The 18,214-nt window shown below is 45.8% G+C and overlaps 3 protein-coding genes across 5 annotated transcripts; 1 reads left to right on the top strand and 2 right to left on the bottom strand.

Annotated features, from left to right (window-relative positions):
- Window positions 1-3,811: 3,811 nt before the first annotated feature.
- LOC112874816 (pentatricopeptide repeat-containing protein At1g77405) lies at window positions 3,812-5,411 on the top strand. The gene has a single exon (XM_025938362.1). It carries the CDS (start codon window positions 3,853-3,855, stop codon window positions 5,122-5,124), a length of 1,272 nt encoding a protein of 423 aa, XP_025794147.1. The 5' UTR covers window positions 3,812-3,852; the 3' UTR covers window positions 5,125-5,411.
- A 533-nt stretch (window positions 5,412-5,944) lies between these two features.
- LOC112874815 (endoglucanase 10) lies at window positions 5,945-9,237 on the bottom strand. Its single transcript, XM_025938361.1, has 6 exons — window positions 8,862-9,237; window positions 8,095-8,402; window positions 7,482-7,946; window positions 7,090-7,225; window positions 6,839-7,011; window positions 5,945-6,750 (listed from the first exon to the last, which is right to left on the bottom strand). Exons 1-6 carry the CDS (start codon window positions 9,235-9,237, stop codon window positions 6,343-6,345), a joined length of 1,866 nt encoding a protein of 621 aa, XP_025794146.1. The 3' UTR covers window positions 5,945-6,342.
- Window positions 9,238-12,247: 3,010 nt separating this feature from the next.
- Window positions 12,248-18,207, bottom strand: LOC112873987. 3 transcript variants are annotated; one of them, XM_025937111.1, is made up of 9 exons: window positions 17,643-18,207; window positions 17,434-17,553; window positions 16,730-16,834; window positions 16,531-16,635; window positions 15,575-15,713; window positions 13,455-13,570; window positions 13,324-13,380; window positions 13,087-13,196; window positions 12,248-12,668 (listed from the first exon to the last, which is right to left on the bottom strand). In XM_025937111.1, the coding sequence occupies exons 1-8, from the start codon at window positions 18,009-18,011 to the stop codon at window positions 13,119-13,121; spliced, it is 1,089 nt and encodes a 362-aa protein (XP_025792896.1). In that variant the 5' UTR covers window positions 18,012-18,207; the 3' UTR covers window positions 12,248-12,668; window positions 13,087-13,118. The 3 variants fall into 3 exon arrangements, with proteins under 3 accessions (XP_025792896.1, XP_025792897.1, XP_025792895.1); XM_025937112.1 differs by lacking the exon at window positions 12,248-12,668 and adding an exon at window positions 12,743-12,990; XM_025937110.1 differs by lacking the exon at window positions 12,248-12,668 and having other exon boundaries at window positions 12,743-13,196; window positions 17,643-18,206.
- Window positions 18,208-18,214: the final 7 nt, after the last annotated feature.

The following is an 18,214-nucleotide window of genomic DNA, read 5'->3' as shown; positions in this document are numbered from 1 at the left end:
AAATATATTGTATATCTATTCAAGATAAAAAAATAAAGAAATTATTGACATCTCCTTGTATTTAGTAAAAAAAAAGATATCGTCAGTCTTGGAGGCACTTCAGACATCTTACCGCTCAATAAGAGAATCGACCGAAAATAATTAGAATTGCCAAACACTAAGCTTATGTTGACATATATCATAATTTTATATGTGATTTACCTTGTGTAATTGCTACAGTTATATTTATGTGGACCATAAGGATGAAAACTTAGAAAATTTATTGTTTTCCTTTCTAAAAGATACATTTCATGTGAAATAGTGAACATATTAGGTTTGTACGAGTATTTTGGTATATAGACAGTCTCACAAACCTTCACAGGTATTATAGAGATTTAACCCACAGCATGCAGTTTCCCACGGTTCACATCTGCTCTAACCAAACGGTCTTCTGTTTTTCCCACAACAGTTTTTTCACAACTGCTTTTCCACAGCCCACAGCTCACAACAGCTTTTGCAAAAATCACAGCCCAATGAAACACACCCTAAGTAAGTCAGAGAGACGCCGTGTGTGAGCATGGAACGCATGCCGTGCTGATGGAGTTGCGTTATATATATGCCACGTTGTTCTTCGCTCCTCCATCATCCGCCATGGCTATGGTCAGCCAGCATCGTTTCACAGGATGGAGTGGCCATCTCCGTCTAGCTTTGGATTCACCCAAACCGAATAAAGCAAACATGGTGAGCCAACAATTAGCAACCAGTGCTCCTAACTCACAGTCCTGGTCAGTATTTTCATGGTAAATAGTTGCCGCAAGAACTGCTCGCCTCCAGCTGTACACCTAACCTGCCCCACACAGTACGTTAACCCTTAATCCAATTGGTTAGGACCTCCTTTTCGTCCTTTGATCTATCATCACTACCTGATCTGATGAGGGCTTTGCTAAGCCAATACTAAGTATTTCAGGTTCAGGAACAGTTTTATTTGCAGCAGGACCCATACACAAACATGAGTAAAAGCTGCGTTTTGCCGTCTAGTAGTGCCTCTTTCTGTCGAGCTCTCAGCATTGATTTGATGATGATTACGTTTCTAAATAAAGGCTGTTGCATTCTTCCCTGTACTATTAGTACCATTGTGAAAGTCGCCGGTCGGAAGGTTATTACTTGTGTGTTCTAGAAATTTCTCCACACAGATTTCTTTTCGCTCGGTTATGTTTTGTTGTTCTAAAAGTGACTTACACTGCGCGAGCAAATGCACTAAACGTATTACTAATATAATGCATTGTGAATTTGTAATAGAAGGACTCAGTGGTTAAATTGTTCTGTTGTTATGAGAAAACTTGTTTTTGGTTTATCTTCAATTAAATTTGATACTCCTTTTTTAGAAATATTTTGAATTTTGATATTCCGAACCATAGTGTTGTGTGATAATTGAAAACGTACTGGAGATTAAATCTGGATTGTTTAAAAGTAATTTGTATACTGCATGTGCTCATAGCATTATCATGAGTAAAAGAATATGAACTTTAGTACGTTTGAGGTATTGTGTGCGTCGATAGCCTTATGAATAGACACTACATGATCTCTAACTTCTCATGAGATTTAAATTCTTAATTGACTGATGGTTAATACATTTGCTATATCTTTCTTTATATCTAAAGTATTTTTTTTGAGATTACACAGTATAACTTAGACGCTCACAATGCACGCACACTTACCTCTATAAACGTACGCAAACCTTACCCCTATGAGCATATTGTTATGGCCGAGCTTTATTGTTGGATAATGTCCAGTTTGCACTAGAAATACTTTCGCTCAATTGAGAAAATTATAAAGGATACAATGAACCACTAGCCAATGCAAATTGTGCCATGAGGAAAAGTCAGAGATATTGTAGCTAGTGAGAATAATATGGACACGACTCGATATGTGTGGAAAATTATGGTACAACCATGTATAGTTCCAAGATTTTTTCCTTTTTTCTTTGCTAAATATTGAATTAGCAATCAAAGAAGAAACTAAAGTAATGATGAATGAGACGTTGATGTCCTTTTCTTGGTTGTTCATCAATTCCATATCTTGCAAATTAAATGAAACTGGGGTTAATCTTGAAAGTTATGTGATGACATTGCTAACTAAATTAAAGCTATGTTTATAGACATGTTTTTCAAAATGATTTTTCACATGTTTCCTCGCCCCCTCCCTCTCCTCCCCAGGTGTCCCCAAATGTTGCTGTTACAGGCTTATGGGGTTATATCTATCCAGATGTGAGAGCAGGCCGCTTTCATGGCGGTCGTTATGCTATTGCCGAAGAGTAACTAGGGTGGGTATGTAAACATTCCATCATATCAAGTTCTCGCCTAGACATAATAATGCAGTCGCTTGCAAACCTTATTCATCATAATGAAACATGTGCTCAGACACGTTCTCATTGTGTTCAGCCACATAATGCATCGATCAGTAGAAATGCTATGATACACTAGCAAAAGTTGATTTGTATTGGACTTTTCAAGCTTCTGGCATTTGAATGGAATCTCAACATCAATGCTGGAATTTATGCTGAGAGAAAGGAATATATCTAACTCTTGGACGATATGTATGTTCTAATGTTAGATGCTGGTAAACTTAAAAGCTGAGGCTCTTCGGGCAAGCTTTTCATAATTGATTTATTAAATTTCTAGAGCATTGCATCAAGTTGATACAAAGTCTTGGAAAGCACCCCCTTCATAATTGATACTCCCTTAATATTTATTTATAAGACTAATTTCATTTCGTTATGACAAGTTATGGCTAATAAACAACTCTATTAACATAGAATTATTGTGATACCAACAACTTGATATCAGTAAGTTCGTACTTAAAGAAATTTATTGTTTTTATCATTATAGTTTTTGTATCACACACGCATGAAAGATTAATAGAGCAACTTCCTTGACTTAACAAAACGAAGTACACCTTGTAAAAACGGAGGGAGCCGATGCGAGTAATTAGAAGCAAGTGTAGTGCATCTTCGGTTAATTTCTTAACAATTCGTGCATCGCATGTACGCTGCATTCGCCCATGACAACACAAAATCACACACATGCCATGTTAACGAATGATGCATGCTAGCTGTACTGTACATGCATGGGCCAATGATGCTCACAGTCACAGGGGAGTATCTAACAGCGGCTTCACTGTTCCTGAATAAAGTCGGTACTAGTATGCCAGTTCCTGATCGGTGGCACTTGCCTGGGAGTCTGGGCTTGACCCATTTGGTTTTTCTGGAGCTTGGGCTGGATCATGACGGTTTTCAGGCCTGTTTTCCAGACCACTTTGATCTTTGTTTTTTGTTTTACTTATATAGTTTATAGAATCTAGAACCTGCAAAATCACTTGAATTTCATTAAAAAGCAGCTTGGTTACATCTTTCTTATTCTTCTTCCTTCTATCTATCATCCCTCCTTTTATCCACGTTCCTTTAGTTTTGCTTCACAGCCTAAAATCCGGTTTCTTTTGTAGAGAGAAAAATGCAGTTGCTACAACTATATGATAGATCTACTTATTTTTTATAGATGTATTTATTCACATACATGAACAGATCTCCGCCACATGACGTCATGTAGTAGATACCAACTCTGACGAACTAGAGCAGTCGACGAATTAGAAACCCCGAAATTTAGACACCCTATTTTCTCAACGAAACACTATTCAGAAGTGCTATACGGCATTCTTCTTTGTCGGAAGTTTGATTTCTCGCCCATTCTTCTTCTTTGTCGGAAAAGATTGATGATCTACAGTGTACAGATCAGGGTGGTATTCAGCCGGCAGTAACCTTCCCGCTCAAACCCAGGCGAATTCCAGGCCCAACCCAGCCAGTTACCCGCTTACCCCATGTCCACCCCCTCCCCTGCGCCGTCGCCGTCGCCGTCGCCGCCGTCCCCGTCCCCGTCCCGCCTCGTGCCGCAGCTGCTGGTCGCGCTCCTGCAGCGCCGCCGCTTCGACGCCACGCTCCGCGCCTCCCCGGCCTTCCGCGGCTTCTCCCCGGACTCCATCGCCGCCGCGCTCGCCGCCATCCCGCGCCTCCTCCTCCCGCGCTCCCCGCGCCGCCTCTGCCCGCAGCGGCCCTTCCCCTCCGCCTCGTCCACCTCGTGCCCCGCCAACCGACGCCTCACCGCCGCCCTCACCCTCGGATTCCTCTCCTGGTCCCACGACCACGCCCTCCCCCAACCCGTCCCGCTCTCCGAGGCCCCGCTCCGCGCCGCGGCGCTCGCGCTCGCCCGCGCCCGCGCGCTCCCGGCGCTCTTCCGCCTCCTCCGCGCGCACGCCCAGCTCGTCTCCACGCCCGCGCTCACCGACGTCATCCGCGCGCTCGGAGAGGAAGGGCTCCCGCGCCACGCGCTCGCCGCGTTCCACCGCTTGCGGCAGCTCCGGTGCTCCCCCGACGCGCAGTGCTACAACACGCTCATCGACGCGCTGTGCCGGAACGGGCGGTTCAAGGATGCCAGGTTCCTGCTCGACCAAATGGAGCGCCCCAGCGCGCGCTGCAAGCCCGACTCCTACACCTACACGGTGCTCATCTCCTGGTACTGCCGGATCGGGGTGGGCACGGGGTGCCGGAAGGCGGCGCGGCGGAGGATTTACGAGGCGGGGAGGCTGTTCCGGAGGATGGGGGAGAAGGGGCTCGCGCCGGATGTCGTGACCTACAACTGCTTGATCAATGGACTGTGCAAAACATACCGCGTGGAGCGCGCCCACGAGGTGTTCGATGAAATGCTGAAGAAGGGTTGCGTGCCAAACCGGGTGACTTACAATTCCTTCATCAGATACTACAGTGCGGTGAATCAGGTGGACAAGGCAGTTGAGTGGATGAGGGAAATGGTTGCAAGGGGCCATGGGATGGCTTCATCGAGCACATATACACCTGTCATCCACTCCTTGTGCGAAAGCAGGCGTGTTGGTGAGGCGAGACAGTTCTTGATTGATATGGCTGAAAGTGGGCATCTGCCGAGGGAGCACACTTACAAGCTGGTGAAGGATGCAATTGATGATGCTGGTGAGGAGGCCCTGCCAGAAGAGCTATGTCAGTCCATTGAGGATGGCATTACAGCGAGATATCGACATGTGATGCGAATTAAACCCATAATGCGATCAGTTACAAGATGATCTAGGAGGGCGGAAACCCATAACTCTACTCGCAACCTGTTTGCCACATGAGACGCAGGTCTTGCAAGCGAAGTGTTCTCAGGTTGAGATGCCTAGGGTGATACATGGCTACAAGCCTACAACTTCAAGCTAATACATGTGTAAAGCTAGTGCGGACTGAGTGCTATTGTAAGGAGGATTAGTTGAAAGAGCCTTGCCAGGGAGCAGGCGATGTGACCAGGGAGAGGTTCTAGGATATTTCCAATATCACAAGATAGATCAAGGCTCAAATAAAGTTTATTTGCACAGAAGGTAAAATATATTTGAGGTTGTTCAATATTACTGGCCATTGAGTAGGGAATAATCATTATCTACATGCATTCTGAACTTTTTATTTGTTAATTTTCTGGGCCATATAGTTTGCAGAATAACTTACATAGAAATTGACTTCTCTCAGCATTATCCATTGAAGTTTATCAGCATCACAACTTTAAACTTTGCTGTTTTCAGTTTTCTAACCTGAGCCATCATCATGACTGGCTTTGTTTCCTTTTTGTCTACCTTGGTTGCATTAGTCATGAGAATATGTTTTGTTTGTAAGGTCCACATTTGATTTATCTCAACGAAGCTCTTGTGTTGTCTTTGCAATAATAGTTCGTTAATAGTTGGAAATGCCTTCCCTCAAGAAAACAAAAATGTTGGAAATGCCTTCGTTGGCAGTCACTTCGGTCATCATAATTTTCTGCACACATTCTAAGATATGCTTCAGCGCATGCACAGAGAAGCTGCCATAACTCATTTTCCTATCCGTGCTTTTGCCATTCCCATGTAATCTGAGAACTTACTGAACATGCCGCCCCTGAAATTGGGACTTTTAAAAATAAAATGACAGGATCAAAATGAAGCAAGCATAGAGGTCACACAAATTCTTTACTATGATGAAAAGTCGCTCCTATAAAATAATTTGTAAAGGTGCCATTTCTACAAAAAGAACTTCACACATGAGCTGGAATGCCAATAGCAACAAGGACCCCAAAAATTAGCTTCACGCGGTGCACACAACTTCCGATCTATGTTTGACAGAAGATTTTATACTGATCTGTCATACTGGTACAGAAATAGAAGCTCTATAAGCTTATGTAGTCTGATTTTCTGTTTCTGGCCTTTGCTGTACCGAACGATCATATGTTGCTCCACTTCCCTGTTTGATGCTTGGAAAATATTCAGAGGTCTGTCTCTTTACGGTTTCCATGCTGATGGCGGCGGTGGGGGCGTTGGGAACATAGGAGGAATTGCAGAGAAGATTGTGTTCTTGTCAATGCTGTACCTCCCAGTTGGTATATCAGCTATAGAAATCAGTGCTGCGACCAAACCAGCATTTGCTGCAAGAGTAGGCTCTGTGTAATTGTAGTTTGTGCGGACATCTTTGAAGCCATCATGCCTGTCAGGGCCAGCCACCATTGCTCCAACAAGAACATTAGGGTTTGCCTTTTTAGTCTCCCTCCATTTGAAACCTCCTTTGCATCCATACTTGACGCCATTATGAGGTATCGATGCACCTCTGTGATGAGGACGCTTAGGGTACTTATTTCCAAAACCCACAACGTAGCTCATCTTTTGTGGGTTCTTTCCAAGGATGTAATCAAGCTGCAAATGAAAGAGATTTAACTGTCAATTCCAATTTCCTCCTAATGTAGATTAGGCACTTAAAAAAGCACTAAGAATAATACTTTACCTGTGACCTGGCAAACTTCCGGAGGACTTCGGTGGTGTAAAAATTAGGCCCACAGTACCACCCAGGTGTGTCTGCAGCTTCAAGATAGTCACTATATAAAGAAGCAAGGAAAGCTGCGTTGACAGCATACTGAAGTGGTTGAGGCCCTCCATGGTTGAGTTGTATTAATCCTCCTGCAAAATATTCCATTGCTTAGGCTTTCTTCTGTGGAACAAGAAAGAAAGAGAGGAATAAAGAGGGACATTACCAACCTTTTGTGAAGTTGAATGAATTGAATAAAGGTAAATATGAGCACATAACGTTGTCGGTTTGGTTGTGGAATGTCCTCAGTATTTCTTCGTAAGGGTACCCTGGACTTAGGAAGAGTCGCAACCTGCTGAGAAGAACCTGGGATAAAGTAGAAACTACGTTAGTGATTATCAATATTCATTAGAAGGCTGCATTATGACATTGATATGATAAGCCTTTCTGTTTTTCCTTTGCCGTATAGTTGCTTGAGAAACACTCATTTTTTCTTCTGTATGGTCAGCTTGTGGTAGGTGTTTCTGACATATTCAGTACAGAGGATCATATTTTTTCTTTCCATTCAGATCATGCCGAGTACTTTTACTATATTCAGTGCCGAAGTATGAAATATGCTAACCTGAGCTCCTGGAAGTTTGTCATCCCAGGTAAATACTCCATAGTTTGGACTGCCAAACCAGTAGGCTCCAGCATGTTTTGCCATTCCTGGGGCTGTGGCGATTGTGAGATACGAATTGTTCCCAGTGGCAAAGTACATCCAGGCACCACCCCACACAAACTCATCCCAGTAGCTGGTGGAATTGTAGAAAATTGCCTGGTCGGATCCATTCGGACTGTATCGCCCACGCTGCAGCCTGCCGAATTTGTACAGGGCTTTTGCACCTTTGACGAGCTTGTCAGAGTAGGTCTTGCTGTCCTTGAACACTATGGAAGCTGCAGCGAGGGCGGCAGCCATTTCAGATGCTAGATCTGAGCAAGAGTGACACTCAGTGACAGGCCTTTTGTAATCGATATCCTCTGGTCTCATCCAGCAGTAGTGGTCATTAGGCTGGGAGCTGCCTTTGGAGGTGTCACCTACACCCACCTGCAATAAAAAAAAGGTCCTGCCTCAGCCTGCTGCCTCGAGATGTTTAATGGAAAAGGCACTGGAAGTTCACTCAATTTGGGTGGATCTGATAGCCAATTTCTGGACAGAGCAAATCGGCACCTCAAGATGATCAGTAGCTACAAACCTGGGCAACAATCCTGTCGATTGTGTCAGCTGACGAATTGAAGGTCTTGAGGATGTAATCTGTCCCCCACTTGATCAGCTCCTTGATATGGTCAAGCTCGCCAATGGCCTCATACTTGGCCTTGTACTCGATCACACTCCAGCTGAGCATGGTCATGGACCAGGCCATGGGGTAGTTGAACTTGATGGCGTCCCCTGCATCGTAGAAGCCTCCGACCAAGCTCCGCCGGACGGTGCTGTCCGAAAGGCCATCCTTCATGCAGGAATTGCCCCTCCAGCTGACGCCGTTGTGCTTCGGCAGCGGACCAGCTGAAATCCCAGATAACACATCGTCAGCCAGCACTCAGCAGGTGAGCGGAATTTTTGTCGGTGCACTTATTCTGTTCGTCAATTTTAATTGCTTTCACGAATGCATAGTCTGTTGCCATATTTTTTTTCAGATCAGAGTGAGATATAGTGCTGATTTATTTTCTCCCCACGTGGACTCTGTTCGTGTTAAATATATGATGGAGTATTTATGTCTGCTGGAAAAGGTCAGTCAGATCTTGAGCGCCCAAGGCATGCTAAATGTAGAAACGTAAAATGACAGCCACCAACTCATGCAAAGAAAGGCAAGAAATGGCATGGCGAACATCTCCCGCTGCCAGAACCGTCTGCATGTCTACGCAGAACCGGATCTGATGGCCGAATTCAGCGAGACGATGATCGGAGGAAGGAAAGAACAGGGCAGGAAGAAGAAAGCAAAAGGGAGAAAAAGGTTGAACTCACATCGCTGGGCGTTGAAGAACATGAGCGCCTTGTGCAGCGCCTGCGTGTACTGGTCGGGCGGCGGCGGCGGCGGGCGCTTGTGCGGGACGAGCTTGACGATCATCATGACGAAGCCGATGAAGACGCCGAGGCCGAGGATGGTGCCGACGGTCCACATGAAGATCTTGCGGTCGAGGACGACGCAGCCGAGGTCGACGTACTTCTTCTTCTTCTTGCCCGCCTGGTCGCCCGGGCCGGCGAGGAGCCAGCTCTGCTGCGTCTCGTCCAGCTGCCGCATCAGCGCCGCCCGGTCCAGGTCCCGGCTCCGGTCGTCGTCCGTCGCCGAGTCGGCGTTGGAGATCTCCAGCGGCCCGCCCCACGGGTCCCGCCCGAACATCCTGCCGGCTCTCTTCCTGCCCCTCCTCCTCCGCCTGGTTCCGCCGCCGCGGCCGGTCCGCCTCCGCTCACCGGCGGCAATGCGGGCGCTGGGTGGGGAGCAGAGCAGGGGACGACGCTGCACCTGCACCTGCACCGAGTGTGCGGAGCAGAGCGGGAGGGACAGGCAGGCGTGCGGGGCGGGTGGGAATTATGGTGGGAGATGGGCAGGCAGTGCGGCACGGCACTCGGCACCACTGCGTGGGGGGCGTGGCGTGGGGGTGCGATTTGTTATGGCGTGCGATGCGGTAGAGGGATCAGGTGGTTGCGCCGTTGCTCTCGGCTCGGCTCGCGCTCTCGTTGCCGCTGCGCTAGATCGACCGACCGACGGTGGGTAGGTGGGTGCGCCGCGCAAGCGCAACAGGGGAAGGAGGCGGTGGCCGCTCCACCTCACCGGTAGGCTCCGCTCTCCACTGTGCAGCGCGGTCGCGTGATTGCTAGGGTACAAAAAGGAGGGACGCGTACAAGGCCACCGTCGGTTGGGTCGGCGACTTGTCTGCCCGTATGGGGTTTGCCATGGAAGCAAGTAGCGAACTCGTACTACGACACGAGAAATAGAGGCTGCCACTCATGTTGCCTGTATTGTTTGGAGCCTGTAACCACATGCGTTCAGGATCCATGAGATATTGCGGTTTGCCACTGTGGTGGCTGCAGGATATTTGGGCGGTCATGTAAGAAAAGGGAGGGTAGGTCCCTGCTATTAACTTCTTGTAGATCTGAGTGTTGGGGTGGGAGCACAGTTGTTTGTACGCGCCCCCATCAAAACAGTACGTGACAAGGAAAGATTGGGGCCAATAATGCACGAGAGCGACAGCATCTAACACGCTCCCGCGGTCTGCTTTTGCTTTCCTTTCCTTCGCGACGCAGTAATAACCGTTGCCTTGCTCGAGCAAAAGATATTAGCGGCGGTACTGGAGCGCTAGTCTAAAATACTGGCCACCCTCTGCTGATTCTGGCGCTATTTGTTCCCTTGCTGTTTGCCCCTTTTTTCTAATGACTTGTTTAACCAGAGCTGCACAGAGTGTGCGAGTTGCTGGATTGGGAGGGAGGGAGGGAGGAGACACCGGTCAGCAGTCACACCACAGGGCTCACCCTACTAGCTATCATGGTTTCCCCCTTTCTTTTTGTAGCCAACAACCACCATTTATTTCTTAATTTTATCCCCTCCGGCACATATACTCTATCTAGGGCATGCATTACCTGCTACTAGATAGAATAGCTAGCTAGAGAGTTGCCTACAAGAATCAACTTTGCCCGTATCCATTCAAGTGGGTTCTTTTTTTTTAAATGCAAAGTCGCATACTTTACGGTTTTAGCGAGGACCGGTATTGTGGGTGCTTGCTCCCCAGCAAAAGAAAACAGGAGAAATTCCGAGTACACCATCTACTCTGAAGGCCCTTGCCGCCATGTACTGACGTGTACCGCACACTAGAGTGTAGCGGTGTGGGAGAAGTCATTGCATCCTGTGGAAATTTTGTTGCGCCCCTGTGGCTGTAAGCAGCTGGCCGCTGGCGTGGATGCGAGCCCGCGCGGCCGCACACGCCTTAACTGGTGAGGGGTCTCCCTCGCCGTCACAGGGTGGGGTTACGCTAATTAACTCGGCATCCTGGCAAGGACGGGGACTAACCAGCAGCAGCAAAGGGGGGAAAAAGAAGAAGAGAGAAAGAGATGGCTTGTTTGCTGAGGCGAGGAAATATAGCAGGGAGAAATAAAAAACGAGATCTGGGCTTGGGATGGTGGCGCGCTGTCGGTGGAGGACGTGGACTGCTGTCGGTGGCGGATTCCTTGGACCAGCCCGGGTCTGCGTGCCGGGACCCGTGCCGTCAGGCCATCACGTGGCGGATTGGCTGCGCTCGGCCCCGCCGCCTGTGGCCGACTGGCCGTCGCGTTGCTCGGCGGGCGGCAGAGCCTCATCCGCCGCCTGCCGCTGCTGAAAGAAATGCCTTGCGCGCTGAACCCCAAGCAGATTCGCCTGCAGGGGGGCAGAGAGGGCCGTGAGCCCGAGAGACGGAGACCTGCTCCGCCGCGACCATTTTTTCCACCAGAGGCTGCTGCCGAGAATAGAATGGACCCACTCAAAAAAAAAGAGAGAGAGAATAAAATGGACGGTAGATGCAAGAAGCAAAGGCACTTGTTGCGGAGCGCACTGAACCTGGTGGATAGGGGTGGCCTGACTGACAGAGCTTTTGGAGCACCTTTTCTTCGGGATGGTGGGAAATTTTGGGTACTCTTTTTTCTTCCAGACGATGGGAAGTTTTGGGTACAGTGATTCTTACGTCTTGAGATCCCTGGAGATTAAAGTAGAAAAATTCTCAGGGGAAACCCCACCCTGCAATTGGGATTGAGCTCTGGTGTGCAGCGAAAACAAGCGCACGCGTATTGTGTGATCGGTGTCCCAAATCCAAATCCCCGGCATTCATCCCGAGGGCGTGCAGGCTAGCTGACTGACGAAAGGACTCTCTCCAAACTCCAAAGGGCACCCAAATCCAAATCATTTGCATTCTGATACTTTCGCCTTAGCTGACTGACCTAGGACTCTCTCCAAGATGCAGGGACAGGATGAATGGGGCATAAACCAATCGGCCGGATCATTTGACAGTGCAATGCTGGTACAGCAGGAGCATGCTCTATATCTCGACTACATTGAGTAGCGAACAGAGCACCAATACAAAATGCCACGTGGAGGTCCAGTTGCTGCGATGGAGAATGCGACCAGGATACGGACGCCCGGACAACCGGACTCTTACCGTGAAATGCAAGCAAGGATCGGGCGGTTGCTTCGGATCGCTGCGCTCCGCATGTTTGCATGTCTTTATCCTGCCACCAGTATCACGGAAGCCTGAAGCACAAGGCTGTTGTAAAATAATCGAAACGAAACGTAAAGGGGGTTTGTTAATCGGCGCCATCATTGGCCTACTGAGATCGAGTGCATTAAGCTATTGTTATTAACAGCCTGAAAGCTGCAAGCTGAGCCGGCGTACCGGATTACATCTGGGTACTCTTGATACCATACAGGCCACAACATACGGGCTCGCTTGATACAATTATGGAAGTGCACAAGCCTTCTCAAAAGAATACCAGATGTGGCATCAGTTACTCAATTAGCATAGCAACGTACACTCGACATCTCTTTCCCAAGGTGTTATGAAATGTGACCTGACGCCGATGCTTGGAAGGCAGATGGCCAACTTTTCCTTCTGGGATGTCGATCGATGAACCAGAATGAAAGAGACGTATGATCTCTCAATGCACCATGAATGACCGCATCCCTATGCCCTAGGTCAGTTATCTCTGGTACAGAAGTTGAAAGCTTAACCTCACCGTTGGTGGTTTCAATTCTTGGCAGGCGATGATATGATATAACGACCGCATTTCTTGTCATCAAGTATAGATCTGCAAATTAATTGCCCAAGAATGTATGCCAGTTACTGTGGTGAAGATCTGAAATGTTTTTTTTTTCACGAAAATGCCCGAGCACGTATTTCATTAAGAGGAAAGCAATACGACCGTTACAAACCTTAATAGACAAACCTTAATAGACAGAGGCTATTAAGGCGATTACAAGCACCACCAAGCAAGAGGCGGGCGACCCCAACACCAAACAACAACAACGAGAACAACAGGGGAGGGAACACACGCACAAACCCACAACCCTAGACACGACCACACCTCAGGACAGGACCGCACCTCTGAACCTACTAAAAGATACAACAACCTCGAGGGTGCAAAAGGAAATGTTCACAATGAAGAACTAGTGTATTGCTGTGGTGAAGATTTAAAATGTGCTTCCAGAGGAAATGAGACAGTATACCTTGTGTGTGCCTTGATGCTTCAGAAATCGTCTCAAGTTCTTCTCTTTTTCTCTGACCATGTTGGCCCATATATTAACAAGTTGGTTCTACCAAACCTCCTGTCAGCTATCTGCAGTGTTTGAGAATAAATGACCAACTGCACCGACCATCAAGAGAGCTGGGCACTACAGGATACAACAAGCTATGCACTATACCAAATCAGGACTTGAATGGAGACAAGCAGAAGCCAAACCCACCTTTACAAGGTTTCCACAGGAGTCAGCCATATCTGTTTTCAGTGGGTACTCAACTAGCTAATGAACATAGATGAAGTCAGAAATGTGCATAGGAGAAAAATAGTTTGGTTTACAGAGCATGAGGAACTCACAATGAAGCAATCCTTTCCAACCAATGGTGATCTTGCAAGTTGATCGAGTAGTGTGCTATAGTTGACCTCCAGATATGGTGGTGTTACACTAATATAATCAAAGGAAGGATATTTACCTGATAGAGATACATAAAATGAGTTGGAGAAGAGAAAAAATATAGTAGCAACTTTGCTATGATTTATTATGTGAACTTTATCAGTTTACTAATGGGAATCTAATTATTTATATCATTAGGATTAAACTAGAGAAATGCAGTTGACTCTTCTACGCTAAATTGCTAAGCAGAACCTAGACACCTTACAATACAATATGCAGACGACGGCTAGATATAGAGACAAGTTACTTGTTATGTGCACCTTCATTCTAACTGAACTTGTAGCATACTATATCACTTCTCTTTTTATCTAAAAAATGATGCCTAGACATCAAAAGAATCTTTCCATGAATTGTTGGGTTCCATCTAAGAACAATGTTTAATAAACAGCAGTTTCACATCAAATTGCTAACACAGACTCAATCAACAAGCACCAAAAGCAGCTTGGGCACTGGTATCCAAACCAAAGTCAGAAGGTGGCCTTGGTGTCTTGAATCTTAAGACACAGAATGAAGCTCTCTTGCTTAAAAACTTTAACAATTTTTCAACAGAGAGAAGATTTCATGGGTTAGGCTTTTCTGGGAAAAAGCATTACTCTAATGGGAAATTGCGTTGTCATACTAAGAAAGCCTCCTTGTGGTGGCGGGATATTTTAAACTGTTAGACTCCTTCAAAGGGATGGTAACAGTAATAGTCCAAGATGGAAAGACATGTTTCCTCTTGGAGGATCTTTGGGAAGGTCGAGTTCCTAAATAAGTTTATCCTGAGCTGTTTTCATTTGCAACAAACTTGTTTACTTAGGCAAGGCAAGAGATAGACAGGATTTTCATTCTCTCTTTCATATCCCATTATCAGCTGAAGCTTTTCGACAATTTTTGGAGCTGCAACATTCAGTAGTCTCTGCCCTCAACATCTGAGCATGATTTTGGATACATATAATTTCAATCCTGCCAAAGCTTATCAAATTCTAATTGGGCACAGTGCAGTGGACCCAGCTTTTAGATGGCTGTGGAAGCCTTTATGTCAGCATATGCATAAGGTATTCTTTTGGCTTCTCTTAAAAGATAGGCTAAACACTCGCGGCCTTCTCAAAAGAAAGAATATGGAGCTGCCTCCTATGACTGTCTTGTGTGCTAATTCAACTGAAGAGACACTGCAGCATCTCTTCCTAGACTGTGAGTTTGCAAGAAATTGCTGGGCCTTGATCCACCTAGACATTCATGATCAAACAGACCCATTTCAGGTATTGGAAAATTTCAAGAATCAATTATCAATTCCTTTTTTCATGGAGTAGACCATTTGGTCATCCTGAAACGATCTCATTTTCAAGAACATGGCACCAATCATGCAAAGAGACATTCAATACCTTGTTTGCTCTGGTTATCTGTCAAGCAAAGAAATCCTACTTCCCTTGGTTGCTAGAAAACGTGTTGTAATATTTATTTTGTTGCTTGTTTCTTTTCTTTTGTGAATACTCTTTGCCTTGTTTCCTTTAATATATTTTATAACCAGCAGGGGTAAACCCCCATGTTTCATTAAAAAACACATTCAATCTGAAGAAATTATCCGTAGTTTTCCTAAAAATAGCAATCTATTTGTTTTTGTACGATATTTGATCACAGAATTATATTGTACATTTGTTCACTCATCACTGTCTGCATGGGCGGATCTAGGGGGTGGGCCGGGTTGGCCCTGGCCCACACTAAGATTCAGCCCAACAACCCCTATGGTATGATTTTCTTGCTGTTTGATCTGATTTTCATGCTACCAAACGAGACATCTAGCACTCTGAAATTATTGTTACTAATTATTTCGCTATGTACAACAATTGATACTCAATTGAGAAGGTGAAATGTAGAAAAATTACTACTTTATAAGATTAGATTGACTTATTCACTAAAATATTTTAAAAAATTATTTTAATTGGACCACCCTAGTTTGAAGTTCTAGATTCGCCACTGACTGTCTGTTTATCTCAGTGGCCATACCGCAATATTAATATCCGTTTCCTAAGGAGATTCGTACCTTGAGATTTTTCAGCATTGGCCAAAAATTTTTCAACACGAAGCATATGTATCTGTGAGACATCAAGAAATCCAGTACACTCCAGATTTGGTTTAAGTACCTCTGAGATAACCCAAGGATCCATCTCAACAAAATGTGCCTACATAAAACAAAAGACAAACGCATCAATGAAGACATTGCATTATTTCTCATTCACATCACTCATCAAATCCAATTTCAGAACTATCCTCTTCAAGAAGGTTTTATACACTTCTTAATTACATGAATTGAAATCAATCTCATAGCTATACAGTTAGATAAAAAAATAGCATTGTAAATAAGAAATAGGCACACAAACTCAAGCTCAGTTTCTTAGATAATGTTTGAAAAAAATCATTATGAATATCAAACATAAAAAATTTGACGTGCTTGTGTGCATGAATAATGAACTGTTGGCTTGCATCCAGTAGTCCTTGGATATATTACAACATCATAACTTATAAGAATTTTGTTCTAGTCCACTAGAATCATTTGAAGTTAACATGTCAGTTGCCATGACTTGAATAGCAGAAAAGTCTCTACTTTGGAGACTCAAATGTAGCTTCACAAATGGTCATCTTAACAACCATATTAGTTTTTCCAGGATGTGCCTATGCTGCTTGCTTCATACAACAAACTGAAATTTGTGAGCTACCATCCATGATTCCTACAGAGTAAGGGCTCACAAAGATGTAAAAAATGAGGTGACTGAAGGTACACTTCTGTACCACACACAGACCAGGTATTATTTTGCACACCGGCTATTATTTACACTAGAGACTCCCCCTTAATGAAATGTCAATAGATATACTCCATGAGCTTATTTAGAATTGTGGTAGAATCAGCAGAGGTAATTAGATGAACAGCTTTTTTAGGGATTATTTGCATTAATTTCTAGACTATCATGACTCATGTTTTAGTAGGAGTTGTTTGCCAACCTCTGAACATCCTCGGCTCATAGCTTCTATTCCAACAGATCCAGTACCACTATACAAGTCTAACCACCGACCTGGTCTGAGTGAAGCAGGAGAACCACCAGCTGACTGCAAGTTATGGTCACGAGTAAGTGAATGTCTATGAATAAATCAAAAAGGAAACAAACGATTAGTCACATCAACGAAATCAATAAATATATACTTGTAAAATGTCAAAGGCTGCTCCTCGGACTACTTCCATCATTGGACGGACATTCCTATCTTTGGGTGAAAGCAATTTTCTTCTACGGACTTTTCCACCTAGCACCTGAAAGAAACATGCACACTTTAAGACCAAAAGTACCTTATGTTGAAATAAACACTGGACTTAATTTCCAAATTAGATGTGGAAGAGGCCCCAACGCCAGTCTTAGTTCTTAGAAGATCAAGTAAACCAGTGGCATTTTTTGGGGAAGATTATGCAGTTAAACTCAATTCGTTAAGAATAATTCTATAGATGGGCCTGTTTAAACAATAAAACTGTTACGCTAGTTAAATACAGAGGTACTGATCAAATATAACTATTTATTATCCATGGTCTATGCATCACAGCAAAGCACACGCTTGAAGCAGCTTCTGATTTCATCTGTTTCATGTTGCTACTCACTAGTCACTAGCATCATTAAAACAAGACACTGAAGTACTGAACTACATGGCATACATGCTGATCTTCAGATGTATCAGGTCTAAATGCGAAACCACTTCGACCTAAATGGATCAATGCAGGCTGCGTACAAGTGGACGCAGCATATAAACATAATTGGGCTAAAATCGAATAATGTTGTAATGTAATTCTGAAGCAGAGTGATACGATTGATAACATCACAGGAACCAAAACATTGACATGGGAACCATTTGTGTCCAGACCTGAAGCAATTTGTGAGTCTCCCGAGGCTCCGCCGCCTTCGCCGGAGCAACCGCCGCTTCCGCAGCCTTCTCCCCTCTCCCCGACCGCCGCCGCCCCTGCCTATCCCTCCTCCTCTCTTCCTGAAGAAGAAAAAAAAAACACCCCACTCAAATCACACCAATCCGCAACGCAAATCACTGAGGAGAAACCCAAACTCGTTAGAACAAACCCTTGGGTCCTCCTCCGCGTCGTCCTCGAAGTCGTCGGGGTTGAGCCCGTACCGCTCCAGGAAGCGCCTGCGCTCCCTCGCCGCCGCCGCGGCGCCCGAAGGAGCCGCGGAGGCTGCGACGGGGAGACGGCGAACGGAGGTTCGGAAGGACACTTGCTTACTAGGGTTTGGGGCGGGAAGAGTCTGGAGGAAGGGGGGAGCGGCGAGAGTGGAGGACGCCATCGGCGACGGGGAGCTCGGCAGCGCCCGTTCCTTCCCGGGAGACGAGACGAGAGGGGATAAGAGAGGTTTCCGTGCTCTTGACAGCCCGATTGTATCTGGACGGCCGAGGTGAACGAAGCTGGGTCTGTCCCGATGACAGTGGGCCATACGTGTCAGTGAGCAGAGAGCCCGGGCCACGCTTGTAGCCGTTACCGCGATTGGGGGAAAAACTTCGTTAAAAAAAGAAAAAGAAAAGGATCATCTCAGAGCCGTTGTCCTGGATCGCGCCTCTCCCCGGGCCACCGCCTCGCCCAACGGCTCTATTCCCGTGCCCCCGCCTCCACGTTGACCGTTGCGAGTTTAAAGCATCC

The sequence above is a fragment of the Panicum hallii genome, chromosome 9 (assembly GCF_002211085.1).
Source record: "Panicum hallii strain FIL2 chromosome 9, PHallii_v3.1, whole genome shotgun sequence".
Classification (NCBI taxonomy): domain Eukaryota; kingdom Viridiplantae; phylum Streptophyta; class Magnoliopsida; order Poales; family Poaceae; genus Panicum; species Panicum hallii.
Note: the sequence above shows the minus strand (reverse complement) of the source record. Positions and strands in the feature narration are given on the sequence as shown.

What these genes read in the sequence shown, in the direction of transcription:
- LOC112874816 (XM_025938362.1), top strand. Translation starts at nt 3,853, where the DNA reads ATGTCCACCCCCTCCCCTGCGCCGTCGCCGTCGCCGTCGCCGCCGTCC.
- LOC112874815 (XM_025938361.1), bottom strand. Translation starts at nt 9,237, where the DNA reads ATGTTCGGGCGGGACCCGTGGGGCGGGCCGCTGGAGATCTCCAACGCC. An exon ending in TCGACAGGATTGTTGCCCAG is followed by an intron (nt 7,947 to 8,094) that starts GTTTGTAGCTAC and finishes TTTTTATTGCAG; the next exon opens with GTGGGTGTAGGTGACACCTC. An exon ending in ACAAACTTCCAGGAGCTCAG is followed by an intron (nt 7,226 to 7,481) that starts GTTAGCATATTT and finishes ACTTTATCCCAG; the next exon opens with GTTCTTCTCAGCAGGTTGCG.
- LOC112873987 (XM_025937111.1), bottom strand. Translation starts at nt 18,011, where the DNA reads ATGGCCCACTGTCATCGGGACAGACCCAGCTTCGTTCACCTCGGCCGT. An exon ending in ACGCGGAGGAGGACCCAAGG is followed by an intron (nt 17,554 to 17,642) that starts GTTTGTTCTAAC and finishes TTTCTTCTTCAG; the next exon opens with GAAGAGAGGAGGAGGGATAG. An exon ending in CCTGTGGAAACCTTGTAAAG is followed by an intron (nt 13,197 to 13,323) that starts GTGGGTTTGGCT and finishes CAAACACTGCAG; the next exon opens with ATAGCTGACAGGAGGTTTGG.